The following is a 22,741-nucleotide window of genomic DNA, read 5'->3' on the forward strand; positions in this document are numbered from 1 at the left end:
AACTGAATTTGAAATTACAAATACAAACTTACATTCTATAGCTGGGAAACTATGGGTGGGGAACAATCAATACATACTTGTCCACTTGTCCTGCATTGTGATTGTTCTCTGCTCTCATCCGTGTCAATGCAGCAGCAGCTTCATCCAGTGCACAGCTGACAGAGGACGTCAGTCTTCGGAGAACCTCAGGATCTGCGAAGGCTTTACCATCGGCAGTGGACAATTTACCAATTCCTTCAGTGTATGTTCGTTCATCAGTCAGGTTAGTATGAAAGTCACACAAAAGAAATGCAAAGACACTATTTTAGATTTCAGCCACATGCACTATTAGTTAAAAATCATTTCCAAACATGCCAGAAAATCAGATACTTAAAAGTAACTGTTAACATTTGCCTCAAACCCGAGCATTTAATTAACTATAATATGGCAGTAAGAAAACTAAATTTTCAACAGGCAGCTCATTACCTGTCCCAATTTCCCAACTCATACCTAATAATAATAATAATAATAATAATAATAATAATAACAACAACAACAACAATAACAACAACAACAAGGGAATAAGGGTAAGTCCAGGGGTCAAGTCCAAAAACAGAAGTTCAGGAAACCAGTAGTATTCCACAAGCTTGGTTTAATATTTTCTGAATGTGAACAATCTTCCAATTTAAAATGTAAAGTTACTACCCCTTTCCCACCCCAAATGAAGTGGACTTAGCCCTAACATTCCTTTTCTTTTTTAAGAGTAGGAAAACTTTTTTTAAAGTTATTAGCTTAAATTCCCAATAATTTAACATTCTGAACTTCACAGCTCAAACACTAAACTGCTACAGGCAAAAAAATTATGAAACAAAATTTCAAATATTTTAAGTATACTTCAAATCAATACCGCCTCTATACTAACATTGCACAGTAGAAATGCTTAGACTCAAGGAACGTTTTTAACAGCTTCTTTTTAAAAAAAGTTTCTTTTTTGCAAGACTAAAGCTGAAGGCCGATACAGAACAGCACAATAAGAAGGTATTTATCCCACTCATTTATGTGGCTGATAAAATTATCTTACAGCTGTGCAGTTTTACTCCACATAGGTTTTACTCCATATAATTCAGCATAGCCTTTTTTATATATGCAAACATCACTGCAGTTGCCTCTGCAATATAGGCAGGGCTTATATTTGCATATACAAATGGGCAAATAGTGTAAAAAAAATGTACTGATTAACAGTACACACCCCCCTCCAAAAGAAAAAAAAAAATCAATTTCACATGCTACAAAAAGCAAATGGTTATTAGTTTATAGATTAGCTACGTTCACCAGTGACGAATCAGTAACTTTTCAATTCCTTAGCTGTTAAACAGGGTCAAATTAGATATAAACCTCTGAAAATAACACATCTTACATCTCAGAAGATATGCTATTTGCATATCTCTGCAAGCTTTGGGAAGAGTGGCTGCAGAGCTGCCCAGCGGAAAAAGACCTGGGGGTGCTGGTTGACAGCCGGCTGAACATAAGCCGGCAGTGTGCCCAGGTGGCCAAGAAGGCCAACAGCATCCTGGCCTGTATCGGCAATAGTGTGGCCAGCAGGAGCAGGGCAGGGATCGTGCCCCCAGACTTAGCACTGGTGAGGCCACATCTCAAGTACTGTGTTCAGTGTTGGGCCCCTCACTACAGGAAGGACATTGAGGTGCTGGAGCGTGTCCAAAGAAGGGCAATGAAGTTGGTGAAGGGTCTGGAGAACAACTCTTTCGAGAAGCAGCTGAGGGAGCTGGGGTTGTTCAGTCTGGAAAAGAGGAGGTTGAGGGGAGACCTCACCTCTCTCTACCACTACCTGAAAGGAGGTTGTAATGAGGTGGGTGTTGGTCTCTTTTCCCAAGTAACTAGCAACAGGGCAAGAGGAGATGGCCTCAAGTTGCACCAGAGGAGGTTTAGATTAGGTATTAGGAAACATTTCTTTACTGAGAGAATGGTCCAACATTGGAACGTGTTTCCCAGGATAGTGGTACAGTCACCATCACTGGAGGTGTTCAAAAGATGTGGCACTTCGGGACATGGCTTAGTGGGCATGGATCTGATGTTGGGTTGACCGATGGACTCGATGATCTTAAGAGATCCTTTCTAACCTTTATGATTCTGTGATTGATTTACATCATGTCTCCCACAGCCCAGCTTGTAATTATTACAGAATAAATACTGAAATTGTACTTTGCAAGTTTCTAACATTGTCTTCAGACAATGTATTTCCCCAGTTTGAGAGCATCCTATTTGTTTCTTATTAATGTTATAATCAATACTTACCAAATTTCTCCACCCTGAAAACAATTTAGGCCAGCATACACCAGGCACACTCTTGTTACATTACCCTACATCACTGCTGCAGTGTTGGTGTTGGCTTACAGTATTCAAACTCAGTGTTGCTGGAAATGATGAAGAATCCCTATCCTGTCACCAAGGCAGACACCTATGATGGGGTGCAGAAGTTTACTTGGTCGACTGAAACTGAGCACAGGCTATGAAGGTTGAGATGAGCTGCTTAAGATACTTGGTCAGATCCAAGTGTACTACCTCCCTGGCTCCAACATCCTACCTCTGGATCACATCAGCATTGTCAAAAGGCTGTGAAAAACAATTTATAATATACTACTACGCAATAAAATGAGAAATTACAACTAGATCTGTCCACACCACACCCATCTGTTTTTCAAAGACTGTCTAGTGCACTGCAGAGTAATCAGAGCAAGGGAAACACAAGGCCACAGACTCTTGACTCCACATACTTGAAGAGGCTACTGGCCACATACTCTCTTCCACCTCTAAACTGTTGAGGCCATAACCCTTTTAGCCACTGCTGTTAAATATAGTGAGGCTATAAACAACAAGCCCTCAAACACCACAGGTCACACTTCACATGTTAACATAAACCAACTTTGTTGTTGGTTTAAAAGGGGATATAAGTTGTGTCGGCTCTGCAGTTGAAGCAGGTCGGACAGTGGGGGATAATCACTGCGAAACAATGCCTGGGCATCAATTTAGTACCAGAGAAAGTGACAGTTTTTACATAGATCTGCTTCCCAAGGACAGCTCACAGAGTAACTACAGAGAAGTTTACACTAGCTATTTCTGGTGGCAGTCCTGGCTTACACTAGCTTGTAGTGTACATAAAAGTACTGCCTAAGGAAAGAAAGGGAATTAAGTCTTCACAACTGAATACTGAGGCCTCACCTAGGACTGCTGCAACCGAAGCTGAACACCATGGTAAGCAAAGAGGAAAACTACTCAAGAGAAATCCACAGGATTTAGAAAAATGACCCCTGAGCAAAGGCTTAAAAAGCATAGATTTAGCTTACAAGGAGCATAACAAGCAGTTTCCCTCCACTTAGAAGGGTCTCACGAAGGAGCCCTACTGCTGGCAAAAGAAGTGGCATATAAAAAGCACGGTCAACAACACAAAAAAAAACCCAACCAAGAACACAAAATGGCTTGGCTATCTGAAACTAAACTGGATCTCAATCATTTCAAATCACTAAGGTAGCAGATCAGACAGGTTACCTAGACAAGCAGAACCTACACTTGACTATTCTCTCCATTTTTAAAGTTTACTTGTTGAAGCATTCATACATGGGGTTTCTGAAAGCAAGAGAAGCCACACCATAGATGTAGGTCCTGTGTCCTGTAAAACCAAATGAACTTCAACCACTGCAGAGCTCCTGCTCCAGAGTATCTGTTTTCATGGATTACTGCTGGTGGTCTCCTGGAGGACTTACCAACCACAGGCCCCTGGCTCTGCCTTCCAGCTAGTGAAAGCACACTTAGAGCTCACTACAGTTTCCTACTTTGTTCCAAAAAAGGTGCTATAACCACACCAAGGACTTTCAGAGGGTAAGCTGAACATGGCTTTCATTTACCTCACCAGCTACGGCTCAACCCAGGTGCCATCCCCAGCTGTTAATTCCATACTTTTTTTTATATTGCACATGCCAAAACTAATCAACAGCCACAGAAGACATTTGTTAGGCTGGACAGAGTAAGAGACAGACAGACTACCAGAATTACCACTGCAGACACCCATTCATTTATTTCCTTTTTGCAGGTTTACAGTACCATCTAAATAATTGCTCAGTTTTTACTTGCTATGATTTAGGATGACTATGCCAGAATCTTATTGTTGTAATGCTCACTTATCTTTTAATCTCCAATTTAATTGTTTTTGTGTCCACTTCATAACCATTTGCTCTTGTGTCACTCTTCCAGGTGTTTAAGACACCTCATACCCATAGGGACAGCAACAATCTGATCTACATGCAGGTCAGGTGCTGCACTAAAATCTTGTCTCCTCCCATCCAACAAATACTCAAAGAATCCTCAAGATCATTCTCCACATTTGCTTGAATTCATCCTTCTTACACACAAGTGATCACAATTTCTCACGTTATTACCATCTCACTAGCATGTTACTGATTACCAATCTACCTGAGTAGATCTGAGTAGATATTGAGTAACTACCTGAGCTGAAACCCAGTGTTTGACATACTGTGCTTCCTGCAGGGCAATGGCGCATTTTCAGGAATACAAGCCACCACCACAGAAATTTTGTAACATCCTATTTTCATGGACTGATCACTGTTGCATGGTAAGTCTGAAAAGAGAACATAGGAGCCATTGTGAACTGCTTTTTATTGAGAACAGTCTACAGGCATTATCCATATGGAGATGGTGATGTTCCCAATGCTTAGAGCTTACCATTAAAATCATTAAGAGAACGTTCATAAGCAAATCAAAAAGAAGTACTTCCATACAACATGAGCTGCCATGCAAAGGCCAAAAAGGTGAATTTAAAAATAGATTAGATAGTATTACTGTAAAGCCTGTGCCTTCTGTGAACCTAAGAACAGTGGCCCTGGAAGTCACTATTTAAGGACATTCCTGAACAAGAAACTACTGGAAGGATAGCGAGAGGAGACACTATCACCTGTACTGTGATTTTACTGCTTTTCCTCCAAGTGTCCACACCTAGCCCACTGCAGTGCACAGGGAGCTAGACACACCTTCGGTCTGCCTTTGTGGGGCGGTTCTTTAGCTGAGCACCTTCTACTGAAGCCACACACCAGCATGTTCACAAACCCTGGCAGGAACAAGGCCAGGAACATTATCTAACAACTGAAAAGAGAGATCTTAACCGTCCCTGGGAACAGGTTGCCCAGAGGAGTTGTGGATGCCCCATCTCTGGAAGTGCTCAAGGATAGGTTGGAAGGGGCTTTGAGCAACCTGACCGGCCCATGGTAGGGAGGGGTTGGACTGGATGATTTTTTAAAGGTTGCTTCCAACCCAAAAAACATTCTATGATTCTGTAGTCTCCCATGGCTGGAAATAGATGACCTAGCTCCTCTACATCCAACACATCAACACACCGACTGTAGATCTCTAAATTAAAAAGTATGAATTCCAAGATCTGCAAGCAGATTAGTCCTTCTACTGGGCCATAAACCACCAATTTTATGTGTACCATTCTATGGTACACAGATTCAGGCTGCATCTGAAAAGGGTATTTCCACCAGTTTAAAAAAGTAATTTAATTCATCAGTGTAGCAGAGATGAAATTTCCAGTACAACTGACTACTATATAACTAAGGTTGAGTCTAGAGCAGATGACTTCTCCTAAAGCCACTATGGCACACAGCATGACTGAACTTAGTGGCAGATAATGCCCGATGTTCCACAAGTTAGTGCCATACTACTGAACTATTTAAATTATCTTGAAGTTGATTATAGAGGTGTGTTAGAACAAGAAGCTCATCTTTCAAGGGAAAAGCTTGTTCATCAGACACACACCTTCACACCTATAACCAACACTCTGATTTGAAGCATGAGCTTCCTTGTCTTTCAGACTCATCAGGATATTCCTACCATCTAACTACCAAGGTTAGAGTTTTAGGGTAACCTGAAATAAGCTGGTAACCTCTCAGTGTGATCTTCAGTTTAATGAGTCAAAGATACAGATATCACCTCAGAAAAAAATGGAACACAACCAGGTTTGTGTCTTTGGAAAACCCAAAAGGGCAGGACCTTATACTGCTGGCGTGATTTTGCCATGAGGAATCAGAGATTACATTCTCTGAAAACCAGGTCTGTGTATTTTCACAATTTGAACACAGAAGTTGAAAGCCATGAATAAATCTTAAAAGAACCAACATGAATAACCTAGGCCAAAGTTGTTTCAAGTTTGCTGCAGTAAAGGAACAAGTCAGATACCCACACTCAAGCAACCATTCCCTTCCCTTCTATTTCAAGAAAAGGAGTATTCTCACAGAAGCATCATTTGCTCTACCCTCCCTAACTGGACAAAGTTCGTATCAAGGATAAAGAAAATACTTAAGTGTCGTTTAGAGCTAGTTACTCATGATTATCAGCATTTAAAATACCTTAAAAAGAAATTGCTCTGGTATGGAGCCCACAGTTAAGTCCCTCATACTACACACAACTGGTGTCAACATATGCTTTGAACATCAAAGGAGATTCTTCAAAAGAGACCAACATATATTAAGTGTAACAGGTAACATCCAATAACTCTCACAAAAAAATGCAGATTCAGTGGTGATTATGTTCCTTCCCAGTCAGTTCCAGCACACCACATGTTCTAACACACACTTCATGCCATCCACCTGCTAATGTGTCTAATTTATGATCTCACATTCATCAAAAAGCCTAACTCAACTTCAGCTCACATGGAATCATCCTATGGCCCCACACAGGCAGGTTTTGATGGAAATGCAGACAGCTTTAAAAGCTCAAAAGAAGAATGAAATGAGAAATCGTGGCCCATAAATGTGTCCCTTTTTTTAATAGTATGTCAAGAAGCTGCTTTTATCAGAACAGCATACAACTAGCACCTCATACAAGATGAAGAGGGCTCAGGGAAGGAGAGACGGAACTTTGTTTTAGCTTCTTTATTAGAATCCCCATTCAAAGCAACCAAAAGATCTAGTCTGTCAAAAGCAACTGCTGTAGTCTTGTGCCAACAAGCAGTATTTCTACTAGAAATATATTAATTCTAGCACATCACACAGGTGCTACAAGACAAGAAGGCAACAAGCAGGACTGAGCATACCCTGTTCTCTAAGGTCTCAAATTCTTGACACAGGTATGGCTCCCCTAACAGCACATCAGAGGAATTCAGTTCAGGCATGTTTAAGAGTAGAACCTAGGGGAAAATCTCCTAAAGCAAAGAGACTTCTCAGGACCTTTTAATCTACATGTTCTAAGTTTATTTCTGGTCATACTTAGGAGCAGTGCAGCATCCGCAGAAAATTACCACCTACTATTTTCTGTAAATTCTAGTAGTGGCAGAAGCAAGCAGAGATGATATCAGTCATCTACCAAACAGCAGGCTGCTGCTCTTTGTGATTTCGTCACTTTGTGCTTTGTGTATGCTAACATAAAGTGATTTTCTAATTCCCCATATAACTAACAAAAAAGTGTGCACTTCATTCCTCTCTGATGATGTCAAAATATTTTCCCAAACAACAGGTTCATATTACATAATTTTCAGAGCCCGTAAACCAAAGTATAGTGTTGTCAGCACACTCACCAAGACCCACACTGATGGGCTGGCAAACCCAGGAAAACACTGAATCAGCTCTAACCTGCTGCCCATGTTTCATGTCTAAGCAAGGCTTGCAAAATTCTAGTCGCCTTGAACAACTAACTTAGGTTAGCAGCCAGGTGGTGAAGCAACTGGAATTGGCGAGCACAGCACAGATGCCAAGAGGACACTCATTGCCAGACCTGTGCCCGCTCCAGGTCACACTTAACAACTGCACAATGCTCCTAGCACGGCCACTGCCAGTTAGAAAGACATGGGCACAGAAGCACTGAACATAGTTTTGTCTCATCAGTTTTCTAATAGACCCCAGCTACACACACACACACCAAAAAAAAAAAAAAAGTTGGGTCCCACTGATATGTGACCACAACAGCAATGGAAAGACGACAGACTTTAGACTCACAAGAGATTTCAGCAAGGACTCAACACAAATTATTTCAGTCCATCTATAGTGAGTGGATTGTGTTGCCTCTATGTTTTCTTGTAAAAACAGTCCAAAGCCAAGAAAATCAAAAGGAATAGCCATCTTCAAGTTTTACTGTTACTGCATCAAGATACCTAATTCACAACATCAGAATGAGAGGCATAATATATTTACAATTTTAAAATATATCTTAAATATTTAAAAGTGTTTTATTGTATGCTGATTGCTCAGACTAAAGTCCCTAAGGAAGAAACCACACATGGAATAGTGCTCTTTGTATACAGGAATTAGAAAAATACTAATGATTCATTCTAGTGTAGTCATCTTTCTAAAATTCATATGCTTTTAGAAACTTTAAGATAAAGTGTTATTAAAAAAAAAAAATCACACTAAGCTAAAGAACATCAGAGTTACAAGGGAAGGTTTACTTACCATGTGAGGAAAATAACTGTTTTAATTCAGAATATAGACTGAGCTAAGCCATTGGGATTTCTGGCTGAGACATTTGGCCTTTAAAACAAATTTCTTCATTAAAGTTTTTAAACTTCAACAAGTTAAGCATGCCATACTTAAATTTCCATATGATTCTGGTGAGCCTTTGAAGAATTCACACAATGTTTACAGACCCTAATCACATCTAATGCAGTACCCAGGTCCATGTGGGAAGGGAGACATTCAGGAGCTCGTAATCTGAGGATGCACAAAGAAGAGCTGCACTGAAAATCTGCAGATATTTTGCATCTGGAATATCCGTATGTCAAAAAAACCCCAAACAAATCACAAAAACCAACCAATAAACAAAAAAACAACTCATAACACAACCCCCCCAAAGAAAACCAAGAAACCAAACCCTGACTAGTTACTTCAGACACTACACTTTGCCTTACCTGCCTACATTTCATTGCTAACATTATTTGTATAATGACATAAACCCTATTCAGGAATAGCTAATTCTACTGTGCTTTTCAAAAACACCCACATTTTTACACCAATTTCACACCACACAAGTCCTCTCCTGACACACCTGCTCTTAATAAATACATTGGTAGCAAATACCCTTTTCTTTTTTTTTTACCTCATCTTTTGCCTCTTTCAGAAGACAGACAAGCTTTGAACAGGAATGCTCTTTCAAAGTTTTTGAATTCTCACTCCTGACATTTAAAATACCATATACTTCAGTGTTGCAACAAACTTGCTTACAATTTTACCCCTATCATCCCAATCCAAGAACACTTTGATTATGGTCTTGCACATCCTCAAAAAGCTATCTAAACCACTTGGCAATACCCTTTCTAATCACTACATAGCAAATTATCACACATTATTGTGCCATTATGTATGAGATTACCCATTAGTGCTTAAACAAGCATGCTATTTCATAGATAATATGAATTTCTTTAAATGTCAGTAATTATTTTGAACAAGAAAATTTCATGAACTAAATTGGTTGGGTCCCCTTTCCTGCTCCAGATTCTTCCTAAATCAGTCTTTCTGCACTATATAATACTCAAACTCAAAGATATGAAAACTTAATCCCTATTTAACAGAAAGGGTTATTCCCAAAAAGACAGATGTGAATGCAAATCAAAAGGAGACTAAATTATGGTGACACATATTGGTCATGTTTTCAAAGGCCTGATCAATCCTCATTCAGACTAAACTTAGTTCCCTACCCTATCTTCAGCAGCCAGTAGCAGGGAAAATAAAATTATATACCTGCTCTCTCTGATTGCTTCTATACATTGTCCATGTGCTTAAACTGTAACTCAGTTGACCATTACTAAACTTCTTGAAAAAAAACTAACTTAGCATGAAATTAAGAGCTACAGCTGGGGGGGGGGGGGTGGGGTGGTGGAACTAGCATTTTACAGTATTTCATGCATCACCACCACAGTTTCCCACAGACTTCCAGAGCAGCCAAATTTTCAATTTCTACAAATCAGATTCCTGACAGCAAACTATCACACCCAAAAATGACATTTTCAATGTTATCTGAAAAATCATGTTCAGATCACTTGCTAAGCATTTTCTTGCAAAAGTAGAAATATAATTTTATTCATTTCATCGTCTTAACCTCAAAAATATCCCTTTCTTCATAAATCCCCACTCCTAAAAATAATAAGAACTCATCCACTTGAGCAATATCCACAAGTGAAAGGGATGTCTGAAAAAAAGTGAAAGACCATCACAACGTACACATGCCATTGCAGAAAATTATCCTTAATTCCAGCTTCTTATTTTTCACTTGCCTGACACTGCAAACTCTTAATATTATATTTGCATTTACATATATTTCAATGTAGTTGTCAGAACACGAGCCAGAAATCTCGATGACATTTCTCCCTGCTTTCCAGTATGGCAACTGTAGCAGTGAAACTTTCTTTTTTCAGAATCAAAAGCTAGGAAATACTTCTCCAGCTACAATTCATTCTTACTGTTATTTTGGTAACATTTTGATGACAAGGGTTCCTTTTTCGGATCATCTGCTTTTACACCAGTGTGCTCAGATATCTCAAAATCTGAGTACTAATTTTCTGTATTTCAGCACAAATACGAATTCTTGTTTAACTAGTCAATACTCATGAACATTTACATTTCTTTTGAAAATTTCACCATTAGATTTCAATTTAGTCTCATGCTAATTCAATACCAGGTTACCTAGTCAGGTAATTCACAAAACTGGCCAGCAACTTCCGCTTTTAATAAAGCTTGGAAGCTTTAACAAATATTGTAAAATTGTAAATATTGTAAAAAATACTGTAAGCAAATTCAGCGATGAAAAAACATCTCTACATAGACTTACAGATGTTTCTAGCAAAATCCCAATCTTCCCAAATAGTCTGCAATTTCATCTAATTCCTCTCCACCAACCCAATCCACCAAATTCCTTTGTTTTCAGAATGCAAGAAAGAATATGGATATTTGACAGATATGGAATATCACACATATTTTAACTTAAAATACGAAAATAAAAGATTGGTTTAAACCTTGTGACAGAGTTTTGTTACCAGATGAGAATTCAAATAGGAAAGAATACCAGAAAAGTTATCCATATAACTATCTTCTCATAATCTTCATCTTACTTAAATTGCTGACCATGACAGACTTTGCTACAGCATAACTCTAAATTTTTCCATAAGTTTGATTTTTTTTTCAAGCTTTCACTAGGCATCCATATTCTCCCACTGTATGAAAATTGAGTTACCGTTTCTAAAGCTGAAATAACATGAGCTCTTCTGTGCTGATCTAACATTTGGCCACTGCCAGAAAGATTACTCAGTGCTCCTACTCTCCCTGGGTTTCCCCAGGCACTGCCACCAACCCCACTGCACTCACACTTGGGAAAAGAAAAGGAAGATTTCCACAAGCACAGCAAGATGAATTTGACGAGCAAGGGGTCTTTCTAGCCACCACCAGAACTGGCAAGAGGAGACGAAACTGTGCAGCCAGGAACAGAAGATTCTTGCCTGACGGTGACAGCAAACAGCCACTAAACCACCTCAGCCACCTCACATACCTTCCTCTTGTGCCACTCATTCAGAATGCCCAAATTTTTGTGTTTCCTAATAAAATATATTTATAAAGAAATCCAACCTTTCCACTTTTCAAGATTTTGTTTCTATTACATCTCTAGCAAAGAAACAGTTGCCTTACTACAAGGTGAAAAGTTCCCAGATACAATCCTCAGCACTGCTGATTCCTTAGAGGAACCAGGACCTTCAGACTTATGTGCAGAAAATCATGCTGATCACTCAACCAAATGCCCTTTGATCCCATACATGTTACATGTAGTTAATATCGAAGCACCACGAATTACTCCTGTGTCATAGTTACAGATGTACACCATCATCAAGCAGCCTTTTCACCCATCCCACTGCAGATAAGCATCTGGGAGAGATATCTGCCTCTTGGATTACCTTGTAACTGCCTCTTTAAAGCACAAGTAGGACAAAAGCAAAGATACAGTTAAAAAAATTGCCAGTTCCGTCAGTATCATCATTTAAACAGTAATTCAATGGTTGAAGTGCTTTAAAGAAAGCAAACTAAAGCTCAGGGAAGACCGCAAGATCAAGGCTTGCAGATCAACACAAAGCCTGAAGAATTATATTCAAGTACAAGAAAGTGTTCGTACTTCTAGCAGAGAAGCAAAAATTTAACACAATTATGAACTGAACAGACATTAATGCTGAACTTGTCTAGATTGTTCACTCCTTTTCCTTTTTTGGCTTTTTTTTGATGTTCGGGGTTTTTTTTGTTTGTTTTTGAAGTATCTTTGGAGGAATTAAGCCTTAGTCCAAAACCTAGTGAGTACATTCCCCACAATTATGAAATACTACTAGCAATCATGGCAAAAAACAACTTGGTATGCACTAAAAGCTATTACAAATGTGAACGTCTGGACTGAAGTTCTTACTACCTACCTACCACTAACAGCTAGGCTTCAATCAACGTGTAACTGCTAGTTTATCGTATCTTTGATTCCACAGCATCCCTGCTGGCCAGAGCATCTGTTCAGCTGGCATATTCAAGAGGCAACAAGATGGAGAGGTAAGATAGAAAGGAGGGGAGAAAGGAGTATCTTCCTCAGCCCCAAGATTTTGTACTGGGAAAAAAAAAAGTTTAGTTTCTTCAAAGAACCTGGCTTTGTTTAAAAAAGGAGAAGGTGTAAGGCAAAAGAGATGAAACTAAGCTAGATCTTTTCAATGTATGGCAACAGAGATTCCTACAAAAAAAGGTTTGTTCAAACTATGTGTGTTTTGGCTTGCAAGACGTATCAAAAGCAAGTACAGACCTTTGAATTTGGCCTTGGAGGAAGAGAAAGCTTCTGTTTACTCATTATGAGTTAAAAGCAAAGGTAGAAGACCAGTCTAGTAAGGAAAAAAAAAGAAAACCCCAAACCAAAAACCTGACTGACATCCATAGGTACTGCTAGGGAAGAACTGCAATAGGAAAAAGTCAAACAAAACTATTATTCATTAAGAAATTGCTCTAACCCTGTGACAGTTGCAACCCAGTAACTACAACCATTGTAAGGCACATGCCAAGCCAGGGATGATCCCCGCAGCACAAAACTACTCTTCTTCTAGATTTTTCTAAGCCTGTAAAGATCTACTAGTAATGTCTACTAGGCATCTATACTAGAATATTTAGAAAAAAATTCTGCATCCCACAGAAAAGTCACAGTACCCTGGCCTGTCTTCCCTCAGTATGTGCTAGTTCTAGTTAGAGCAGTATTGTACAAGATCTGACAGTAACTCAGGTGTTTTTATTAAACAAGTTGCAGCGTAACAGCTAATTCTGCCAGCTCCAGTAAATGGTTGGGGTTTGTTCTGGGTTTTTTGGTTTTGTTTGTTTTTTAATAAAAAAAAAATAGCACTTTTACCCATGGCAACTAAGGCCTCCTTTCTAACCTATTTTTGATTGTAAGAAAAAGTATGGTCTTGCATTTGAGAGGAATATTCAAAACACAATGCTAACTTTAATCCAAATTATAAAGGACAAGGATGGGATTAAGCACTAGTTTATAAACATTTTCATTACTCTGGAACTGATTTTGGTTTGGTGCTTCTCTAGGATTAAATGGGAGGTACTGTAATATACAGTTAAATAGGTGCTTATCACTTCATTTTTAAATTTTTTTGAATGACCAAGTCAGGGATTTTTTTTTTAATGCTAGGTTTTTTTGGTTTTGGTTTGTTTGGTTTTTTTTCCATCCTTAACATAGACAAAAGCCAGCATTACACACCTAGAAAGCCAAGGCAGCAAAATCACAATGAATGATCGGGTTGCCTGATGTCTTTTTCATTGCCAGCCTTCTCTTCCCCTCCTTGCTACCTCCTCCTGCAACAATTTTGCAACATCTTTTCCAGGGCTGCACACCAGCAAGTATTCAAGTACATTCATGCACTTAAATAAATGCTCTTCTAGTGTATCACGCTTGTCAGTATTACTGTGATTAGCTAAGGGAAAACTTCAGCCGAAGCTGAATTGTTTGCCTGGCTTTGTTTAGCTTTTAAATGGACACACACTCAAATGGCAGACTCAGCACATCTCCCCTAGAGACAGGCAGTCACCTGCTCACACCCTGTCAAATGAAGCATGAGAGCACACATACATACCAGCACACTCAGTGGGATCATAATGACAGTATGTGGTGCTTAACTAACATGGAAGAATTGGTATCATCTACCAAGTGCCCCAGCAAGAATAAAAAGAGTTTTAGTGCTCCTGGAACTCAATTCAGAGCTTTAGACATCAGCTCTGACACTCCTGAATTTCAAGGAAGCATGCAGGCTAGGGGCTGAGGAAAAAAAAGAATCAAATTGCTTCTGCTTGCTTATACAAAGTAGTATTAAAATCCCAAGTCAACCCTGAGGAATTTATTTTATTTGAGATTATAGTTCTTACAGTATTTACCCATAAAGGCAGCAACTTTGTAATGATCCAGAAGCAGAAATCATTAGCTCTGTAAGGAAAGGTTCAAAATAAATTCTTTACTTCATGCCATCAAATATGGAAAAATTTAAAAGGTTTATTTTTTATTTCACAGAAAAATACCAAGGTTAGCAGCAGGCAATTATTCTTTAATTTCTGGTTCTTTCTTTCATGCCTTATCAGAGAGGAAGTTTCAAGTCTGACAATTGCTTGCCTCCGAGAATCTGAAAGATACACCTCAAAGACTGCTACTGAGAAATGGAAAGAAGGAACATGGAAATAGTACTGTCCACTGTGGGAGAGTGAGGAGCAAAAAAAACAACCCAAACACATATCCCTGAGAAACATCAAGAGAAGAAAAAAGATTATTCAAGCTGAAGAAAATGCACAAAATTCCTGTTCTTCTAGCATTCTAAGCCAAATATTTTAAATCTCATCTACTTCAGGGCTTCTGACCTTTGAAAATAAGTTACTTTACAGACACTCTCACCTATTTGGTGGTAGAAGAAGAAGAGAGTGAAATTACTTTCTGCTTTTTGAGTAACCTAAGGCTTATGGAGGACAAGTATTATATCCCTATGGAGACTAACACCAGGATATGACCCCTATGCACAACAGAGATACAGGGAGAACTCAAATAACCTTTTAATGCTATTTATAGGCAAACATCCCACTTGAACTCCTTTCTCCAAACTTCTAGCATTCAGTGGGAAACTTGAGTCCAAATAGGATGTAACTGCTGTGATTCTACCTCTTGTTCTGTCTCTACAGTTTAGGAAGATCAGGCAATGGGTGTGCTCACTATGAAAGAAGGCTAATAGACAAAAGCACAGCCACACTGCAAGTTTCTCCTCTTTTCATTATTAAATCTTCCTACATGCTCCTTTCCCTGTAGAGACTTCTAAAACATGCCGATTGCTTGTTTTTGTCAATACAAGGCAAAGCCAACCGGAAGTCAGGCCAAGTTGGTTAGAATATTCTTGCTCACTGCGGCCCTTCCTCTGTTACTCAAAAGCCATCTAATTCTTTGAAAGCAAAGATAGAATTTTAGCCTTTGTAATGATTCAGACACAAGAAGTTTTTTTAAAGAACATATCCAAACATGAGTGTCAGCAAATATATATATATGCACACAGGATTAATAAACTGCACGCACACAGGAATAATTTGTTCAGGTAACAGTTCTTCAGAAAAGTACTGGTAAATTTAAAGTCGAATTCAACTTGTAAACCAACATTTCTCCTGTAAAAGGCAGACAACAAACTGAGATGTATAAACAAAAGCACAGCTTGCACTACAGATGAAATAACACTCCTACTCTCCATGCATCAATAGAACTCGAGTAATATGACTAATTTGGGGAAACAAGCTACGAAGAACAGAGATCACATACAGAGACTGCAGAGGAGAACAAGAGCAAATGAAAGTCTAAATAACATGAGTTAAGGGCAGAGAAAGATTTGATGTTATTTAGCCTAAAAGAAAAAACAACAGTCTGCAATTTGGTTCTAAGGATGGCTGCATTGAAAAAGGGAACATTGAACTTGGATATGATGCATAAAAAAAGCAGCCAAAGCAACTCCACTAGAAAAACATGAATTGCTTTACTGCAAGAACTTTCTTCCTTCCCTCGAGAAGCTCTTGCAAAGCAGTTTAGTGCCCCCCTTCGCCCCCAAGTTACGTATTTCAGCACATAACACTGAGGACTGATACTTGGAAAAACCTTCTCATCCTAAGGACTGCAGCTGGCTTGGCATGCTGTGGAGCTTCCAGCACTGGAGATAGTTTGTCTAACCAGTTCTTAAAGCAACTTGTCAAGAATGGCACAAGCACAGCTGAACTCGCCTGGGGAGAAGGAAGAGAAGGAGATAAGCTAGATCTATTGAGATTTCTTTCAGCCCTATTTTTCAAAAAGTTTTAAGAGGCTGTATAGAATTTGAGGAAAAGATGATGGCTACATGACAAGTTAGTAGTTGCTGTTTTAGAGATAACGCTTTGTTACACAGGGGAAAAAAGTCATTACAAAACTGCACTGTGCCTTTTGTTCCCACAGCAAGTATTTTCTTGATGGATACAACAATGATAAATTTGTGCAATGCATTAATTATTTTTTTAAAGTTTCCTAGTATATGCTGAATCCTCAAGTATTTAAATACTTCATATTCACAAAGAATATAAACTTCATTTTTGTGCAAGATGTTTAATGTACTACAGCTTGTTTTAAATCAAGAGATTTAAGGTCTTAGCTTTCAAAATAAGGTCTTTAAAAGGGCAGAAAATAATTTATAACAGGCAATGAAGGTGCTCATGCCCCACTGCAGAGACACTTGCTTCCATAAGTAGAATCAAAGACGAGTGGCAGTGTATCTTACGTAATTTTATTTTTCATTAACCTGGTGAAAACGAGCTTGACTTCCTAGAAACAAGCAGAATTTGATCATTTACACTATGCATATAGTATATTATCATTTGTTTTCCTAGAAACTTGTTTATTGTAATTAATTCCTAAATATACAATAGTAATATTTTGTCAAAAATGAGATACCAATTGAAAAACGCAACAGGTTCACCTGTTACACCATATACTGTAAAGTGTCAGCAAATATATATATATGCACACAGGAATAATAAACTGCACGCACACAGGAATAATTTGTTCAGGTAACAGTTCTTCAGAAAAGTACTGGTAAATTTAAAGTCGAATTCAACTTGTAAACCAACATTTCTCCTGCAAAAGGCAGACAACAAACTGAGATGTATAAACAAAAGCACAGCTTGCACTACAGATGAAATAACACTCCTCCCAATATTTAATATAATCATTATAAAATTGATAGAAGAACAGCATATTGTAGTCTGCCAGCAAGAGTTCAGTTAATTCCTCTCACAAGTCCCGAGACACTCATCACAGCACATAAACTAGACAGTTTAAGCAACTCTTTATGTAAACAGGTAGCAAGCAGCCCTGCATCCAATGTAATTGTGTTACATCTCACAGTATACTTCCATCAGGCCCAGAAGGGGTGGCTACACATTGACACTACCAACCTGACTTACCAGTCTGTCTAGTATGGAGCTAAGTGGCTGGCACTAGTTACTGCCATCACACTTTGCCATTAAGTTATGGAACATCAAAAAAAATTGCAATCTGAGCGAAGAGGCTCAAGTCCTACCTTCTGCACACTATGAAGTATTCACTTAATATTCAAACACTGTTCTGAAGACTTCTAAACTTTGGTTTTATCATCTAAGGAAACTACATGATTGACAAATGCAGAAAACAATCAAAAATGCAAACTTAAAACCCAAGTCTGTGTAACTTGAGTTTTTTTAATAAACTGTTAATAGAGTCTTCTTGCAGCAGATAAAAGCAATAGACACAGGCTTTTCAACGTCCTCACTCCTTCCTCACTCTCCTGATGCACTTAGGGAAAAGAGTTACATTTTGATGAACTCAAACTTGCAAGTGTAGTAACTGCTTCGTTTCACATCTACGCTCCCCTCTTACACAGGCATAACAAAGGAAGAATCATAGCCGTAGCCATCCATTTAGAGAGAGAAAGCATGCACACGAATGAAACAGAACACAGGAAAAATGCTATACCACACTCAAATAAGATACATTCTGTGATAATACATTTGGGTCAACAGCAATATTTGCCAAATATTAGCTTTAAGCAACCTGTGGTTTGAGCTAGTGTCTATTTTTTTCTGTACCTGATTAATATCACAGCCCCACATAACTAGTTTACCTGCAATATTGCTATGCAATACCTTTATCCACCAACTTTAGCACAAATCTCAAGACAACCAAAACAAAAGCCTGCTTCAGTGTACTGTCAAAAACCAAAACTTACTAGTTGTCCCACAACAGACCCCTTGTACCCTGTAAGGGGTACTAGTTTGCCAGCACAGACCGCAGTCCTACACAGCCAGCTTTAAGCCAATCGCCAGTAGTAGCACAAAGGCCAGGTAAGCTTCTGCACCCCACTGCAAAACCTGAACATGATTATTTTCACTCTGATGGATGAGGGAAGCATACATATATTTTTTAAAAAAGTAGAATCTCCTTTTGGTATAGGCTAAATTCCATCTCAATACAGGCATTACGTAGGACTCTCAATAAAGCACCACTTCTTGTCTCCTGCCCAACCCCTCCCTACTTCCCTTCTTTGGCTAAGGCTACTCTGAGCACTAATATAACAAAAAGTCCCGAAAACAACACTGAATTGAAAGAAGTTTTTAACGCGGAATATCCCCATATTGCAACGGGAGAGCAAAGAGGATTTTATCTTGCAGAAGAATCCAACTTGCATGAAAAATAAAATATGGCAGAAGTAAAACAGAAAGAAGAAATAGAGTTAATAAAGAAATATATACAGGACTTTGAAAAAGAATCATGTCCTTTTAACATGGAGAATTGCACAAGTTGTTTACTGGCTGATTAAAAATGACCTCTGAGATATATATAGAAAGGTATATATAGATATATATAAATATGCAGACAATTTAATAGATTGAGGGGTACCCTGGCCAATTTTAATACTTCATAAATTAAAACTTGTAACTTTTTGTCTTGTCTATTCCCACTCCCCATTCCCGGTGAAGAAAAGTTAAAATCTCAGAATCATCTTTACCAAAGAATTCTAAAAGCTTAGTGTTAAGATCTGGTAAGGTAACTTAGCCATCTGACATGACAATGAAACTGTTCTTCACAGCAAAATCCAACTGAAAGAGCCAAAAAATATGAAGCTAGTACATTTAATGCACTTTCTAAGTATGGAAGTTAATTTGACTAAGAGCAGGATTAGACTGGACTTTTTCTAATCTAAAAGTCTACTAGATTAGAAAAAATATTTAAATCATGCAAAACCTCAGAGAAATATAATATTAATAATTCAATTACATGCACAAAATACAGACAGTTTATCCAACTTACTCAAAAGCACAACACACCTGTACATTTCACATACCATATATTCCTTCCCACTCTGAATCTTTAGGTGGTGAAGAAAGAAAATGAGCAAGTTACTGTAATGTGCCAGTATCTCACAACGCAAAGATTTTCCAGTTAACAAGACAGTCATGATCTTAGTAGCAGTACAGCTTTGATCTCTAAAGAAACGTCTAGAATGAACACTATTTGAACTTCTTGACAAAAACTGTTTCTCTTATTTGATCCGTATACTGTGTCCATATAACACCAAGTATTTCAGATCAGATCTAATTAGGGTGAAAGCCTTTCCTGGTTAAAAAAAATATATATATGTATCAGTCGGACTAAGTTAAGACTTTTGCCATGTTGAAGGCAGCTAAAGACACTTCAAATTTTATACTTCTACATTTTTACAATAAAATTCTATCTTTGCTCAAATTCCAGCAATCCTCTCTCAGATTCCCCCCACTAAGGACCCTATTTTTCTTTTTTACTCAAGAACATTGAAACAGATCTAGAAGTGTATTTGTTACATTCCACGAGCAGAGGTGCAGCCATTGAATTGACAAACATGAATCATGTGTTTTCTGCAGCCCTCAGGTTCAACAGTTTGAAGTGGAGCTTTGACAACCCTTCAGAGGTTAATTTTCTAATGGATTAGATGCCTGCCTCCATTTTAATCAGAAGTTATTCATCAGTCCTAAGAAAAGAAACACCAGGTCCACACATGAATCTTATTGATTATAAAAGAGTCAAAGAATTTATCTAGCCCGTCTCTGACACTTTCCAAGGGGTCTCTCCAATGCAGGGTGAAAGCAAGCTGTGCATCTTATGAACTGTTCTTTTAGACCACAGCTCACTCCCTGAGAGTGCTGGATCACAGGTCTATCTTATCACATTCAAGCCCTCTAATGTTGGGGAAACAAATATAATTTACTTTATTTTCATAAAAAAAAACCCTTGCTGCTAGTGAATATTGAATGGGTTTGGTCACATCACAAAAAAAAAGAAAAGCAGGTTTGGTTGACAGCTTGGCAAGTGAGTAAATATAGAGAGCTACAAGCACACACTGGAAAGCATTCAATTTTACAATTGCTGAATCTCACTTTATCCTTTCAGTTTATCCTAAAGCAGGCAGATTTTATCTGGGCCCATTCATATTTTGACCTGTGTTCTGTATTTCCACTAAGTAGGTCATTACTTCCACTTTTTGCCTTCCCCAGTTCCAGAATATGCAACCCATTCCCCACCCTCACCCTACAAGCTTTCCAAAGAGCAGTATCAGGCCCCCATGCCTGAATCAACTGCTGAAGTTCACCAGCTAAAAACAGACACTTGTTATTAAAACTAGATTTCTCTTTCACCATTTACACTGCATTTAATCCCCCAAAGTCTCAAATACACCAAACCATCTATGTGAGGGTCTCTACTCACCTTTAATCCTGTATTCCAACAGAAAATCAGGATGTATGTAAGTCTGCTCCTTGTTTGAACGTACGGATGGACTACTCACATCTGTCTCATTAAGCAAACCCTTGGCTGAACATAGTTCCTTTCCAAAATACCCTGACTTTCCTCACAAGCTTCTTTATAAACAATAGTGGGACTTCTGAAGAACTCTGCTAACAAAACTCCTCCCTGTGTAGATACTCAATAGGAATACCAAGTGCTCCAACGCTACACAAAGAGTTTCTTTACCACTTTCTTCTGCATCTACTTTTTGATGCTTCATTGTCAAAGTGCTTCAACATTCAGATTAAGGAGGACCATGCTCAAAAGATCTGCTGGTAAGAATACAGGCACCCAAGCTATTTCCTCAAGTTAAAAATCAGTTCAGTGACATTCTACACCACTTCCCAGAAAACTCAACAAAACCATGCTGAAACACTACAAACAGGGTATTTTAGCTCCAGGGATTAACATTTTGACATTTTACAACTTTCTGTGGAATTCCGTGTTTTGGGTGCAGAATACACCCAACGGGCATCTGGGATTTTTATTTGACCACATGCTTCAAGCAACACCTCTATCCTCTTTAAGACACAACCTGTGCTCCAGAAAGAGGACTGCACTATGTAAGCAAGTCATTTTCCCTTTCTAATACCTATAAAGGCAGGATCAGAAAATGGAACAGCTTTAGCCTGTCCAACTTTCCCCAGCTCTTTGGATGTGAGTTTGCCCTTTTAAGAACATTGTTGAGGGACACAGGGGGGAAGCATGCCAAAAAGGGTAAGAGCTCTGAATGCTATAACCATTCACTCACAGCAGCAAAGAGCTCTCATCCTCCAGCAGTCAACTACTGTCTCTAAAAAGCAAATTTAATAGGTGACCTTATTGAAGATCCACAAAAGAACCCTGGTTCTTCAGAGCTGGAATATTATTTTAAGAAATCAATGGTACCATAATTAACAATGGAGCTGAACGTTTCTAGTGTAGAACATGGATCCACTGTCAGAATACTAAGAATCTGTTTAATTACAGTCTGAAAAATGGAAATATCTCCAAACAGTACGGTTCTCTTTCCATGGGTTATTTTACCTATAAATCCCTTCTTTGCTACTAGGAGTCGAACAGAAGGAAGGTATACAACAGATTTTGTTTAGGATAACTTCCCAAAGAACAGGATTCAATTGTTCTAATTTATCTTCGATTTCTGAAGATGAAAACAACTCATATTTATGACATTTATGAAACAGTGAAGTCTCTCGGTCTTCAGAATGTAAAACTAGGGTTTTTGTGAAATAATACAATCACTGACAGTTGTTTAAAGATAGTTGTTCATTAACAAAGTGCCTGTGCTTTGCTTAAACAGATTACAGAAGGAAGTATGCTTGTCCAAACTAAAGCTAAATACCCAGGTTTTCAGAGGATCTAGTAAACACAAGGAATCTAACTGCTGTTTGTGTACACATGTATATGTATGTTCATGTCTACTTGCCGCTATGTTAAGGGGGGCAAGGCACAACCCTCTTGCTAGAAATTCTACCTAAAGCTGTCACCCTTAGCATCCAAAACCACATTTTAAGTCCTCTCGGAAACAGAACAAACAAGCTGAACTGCAAAAAAAAAAAAAAAATCCAGCAGTCTTATGATGGGTAAATATAACATATAGAAATATTTTCAAGCAGTTCTAACCTCTGGCCTCTACACTTGCATATGCAGGCCTAACGGGCTTTCAAATCAAGACAGCTATTTAAAAACAAAACTCCCACAAATCTTAAAGAGTGCAATGGTTGAAAACCACTTCTGCATAAGTAATTTGAAGAACATCATCCCATCTGGCTGCAGTTGCTAGAACTTACCTTCCAGAATTAATAAACAGCATGTCCATATGAGATCTGAGCATTAAAGG

At 38.5% G+C, this 22,741-nt stretch overlaps 1 protein-coding gene across 3 annotated transcripts in view; it reads right to left on the reverse strand.

Moving 5' to 3' along the window:
- ANKHD1 (ankyrin repeat and KH domain containing 1) overlaps nucleotides 1-22,741 on the reverse strand; it is a gene marked incomplete at both ends in the record, with an annotated part of 113,578 nt that overhangs the window by 70,994 nt on the left and 19,843 nt on the right. For all 3 annotated transcript variants that reach the window (XM_082006250.1, XM_082006249.1, XM_082006251.1), the window contains one exon: nucleotides 78-234. In XM_082006250.1, the coding sequence (XP_081862376.1) occupies nucleotides 78-234 (157 nt within the window). The remainder of the gene's footprint in view (nucleotides 1-77; nucleotides 235-22,741) is intronic.

This window comes from Phaethon aethereus (genome assembly GCF_964289735.1).
Source record: "Phaethon aethereus genome assembly, chromosome: 14".
NCBI lineage: Eukaryota > Metazoa > Chordata > Aves > Phaethontiformes > Phaethontidae > Phaethon > Phaethon aethereus.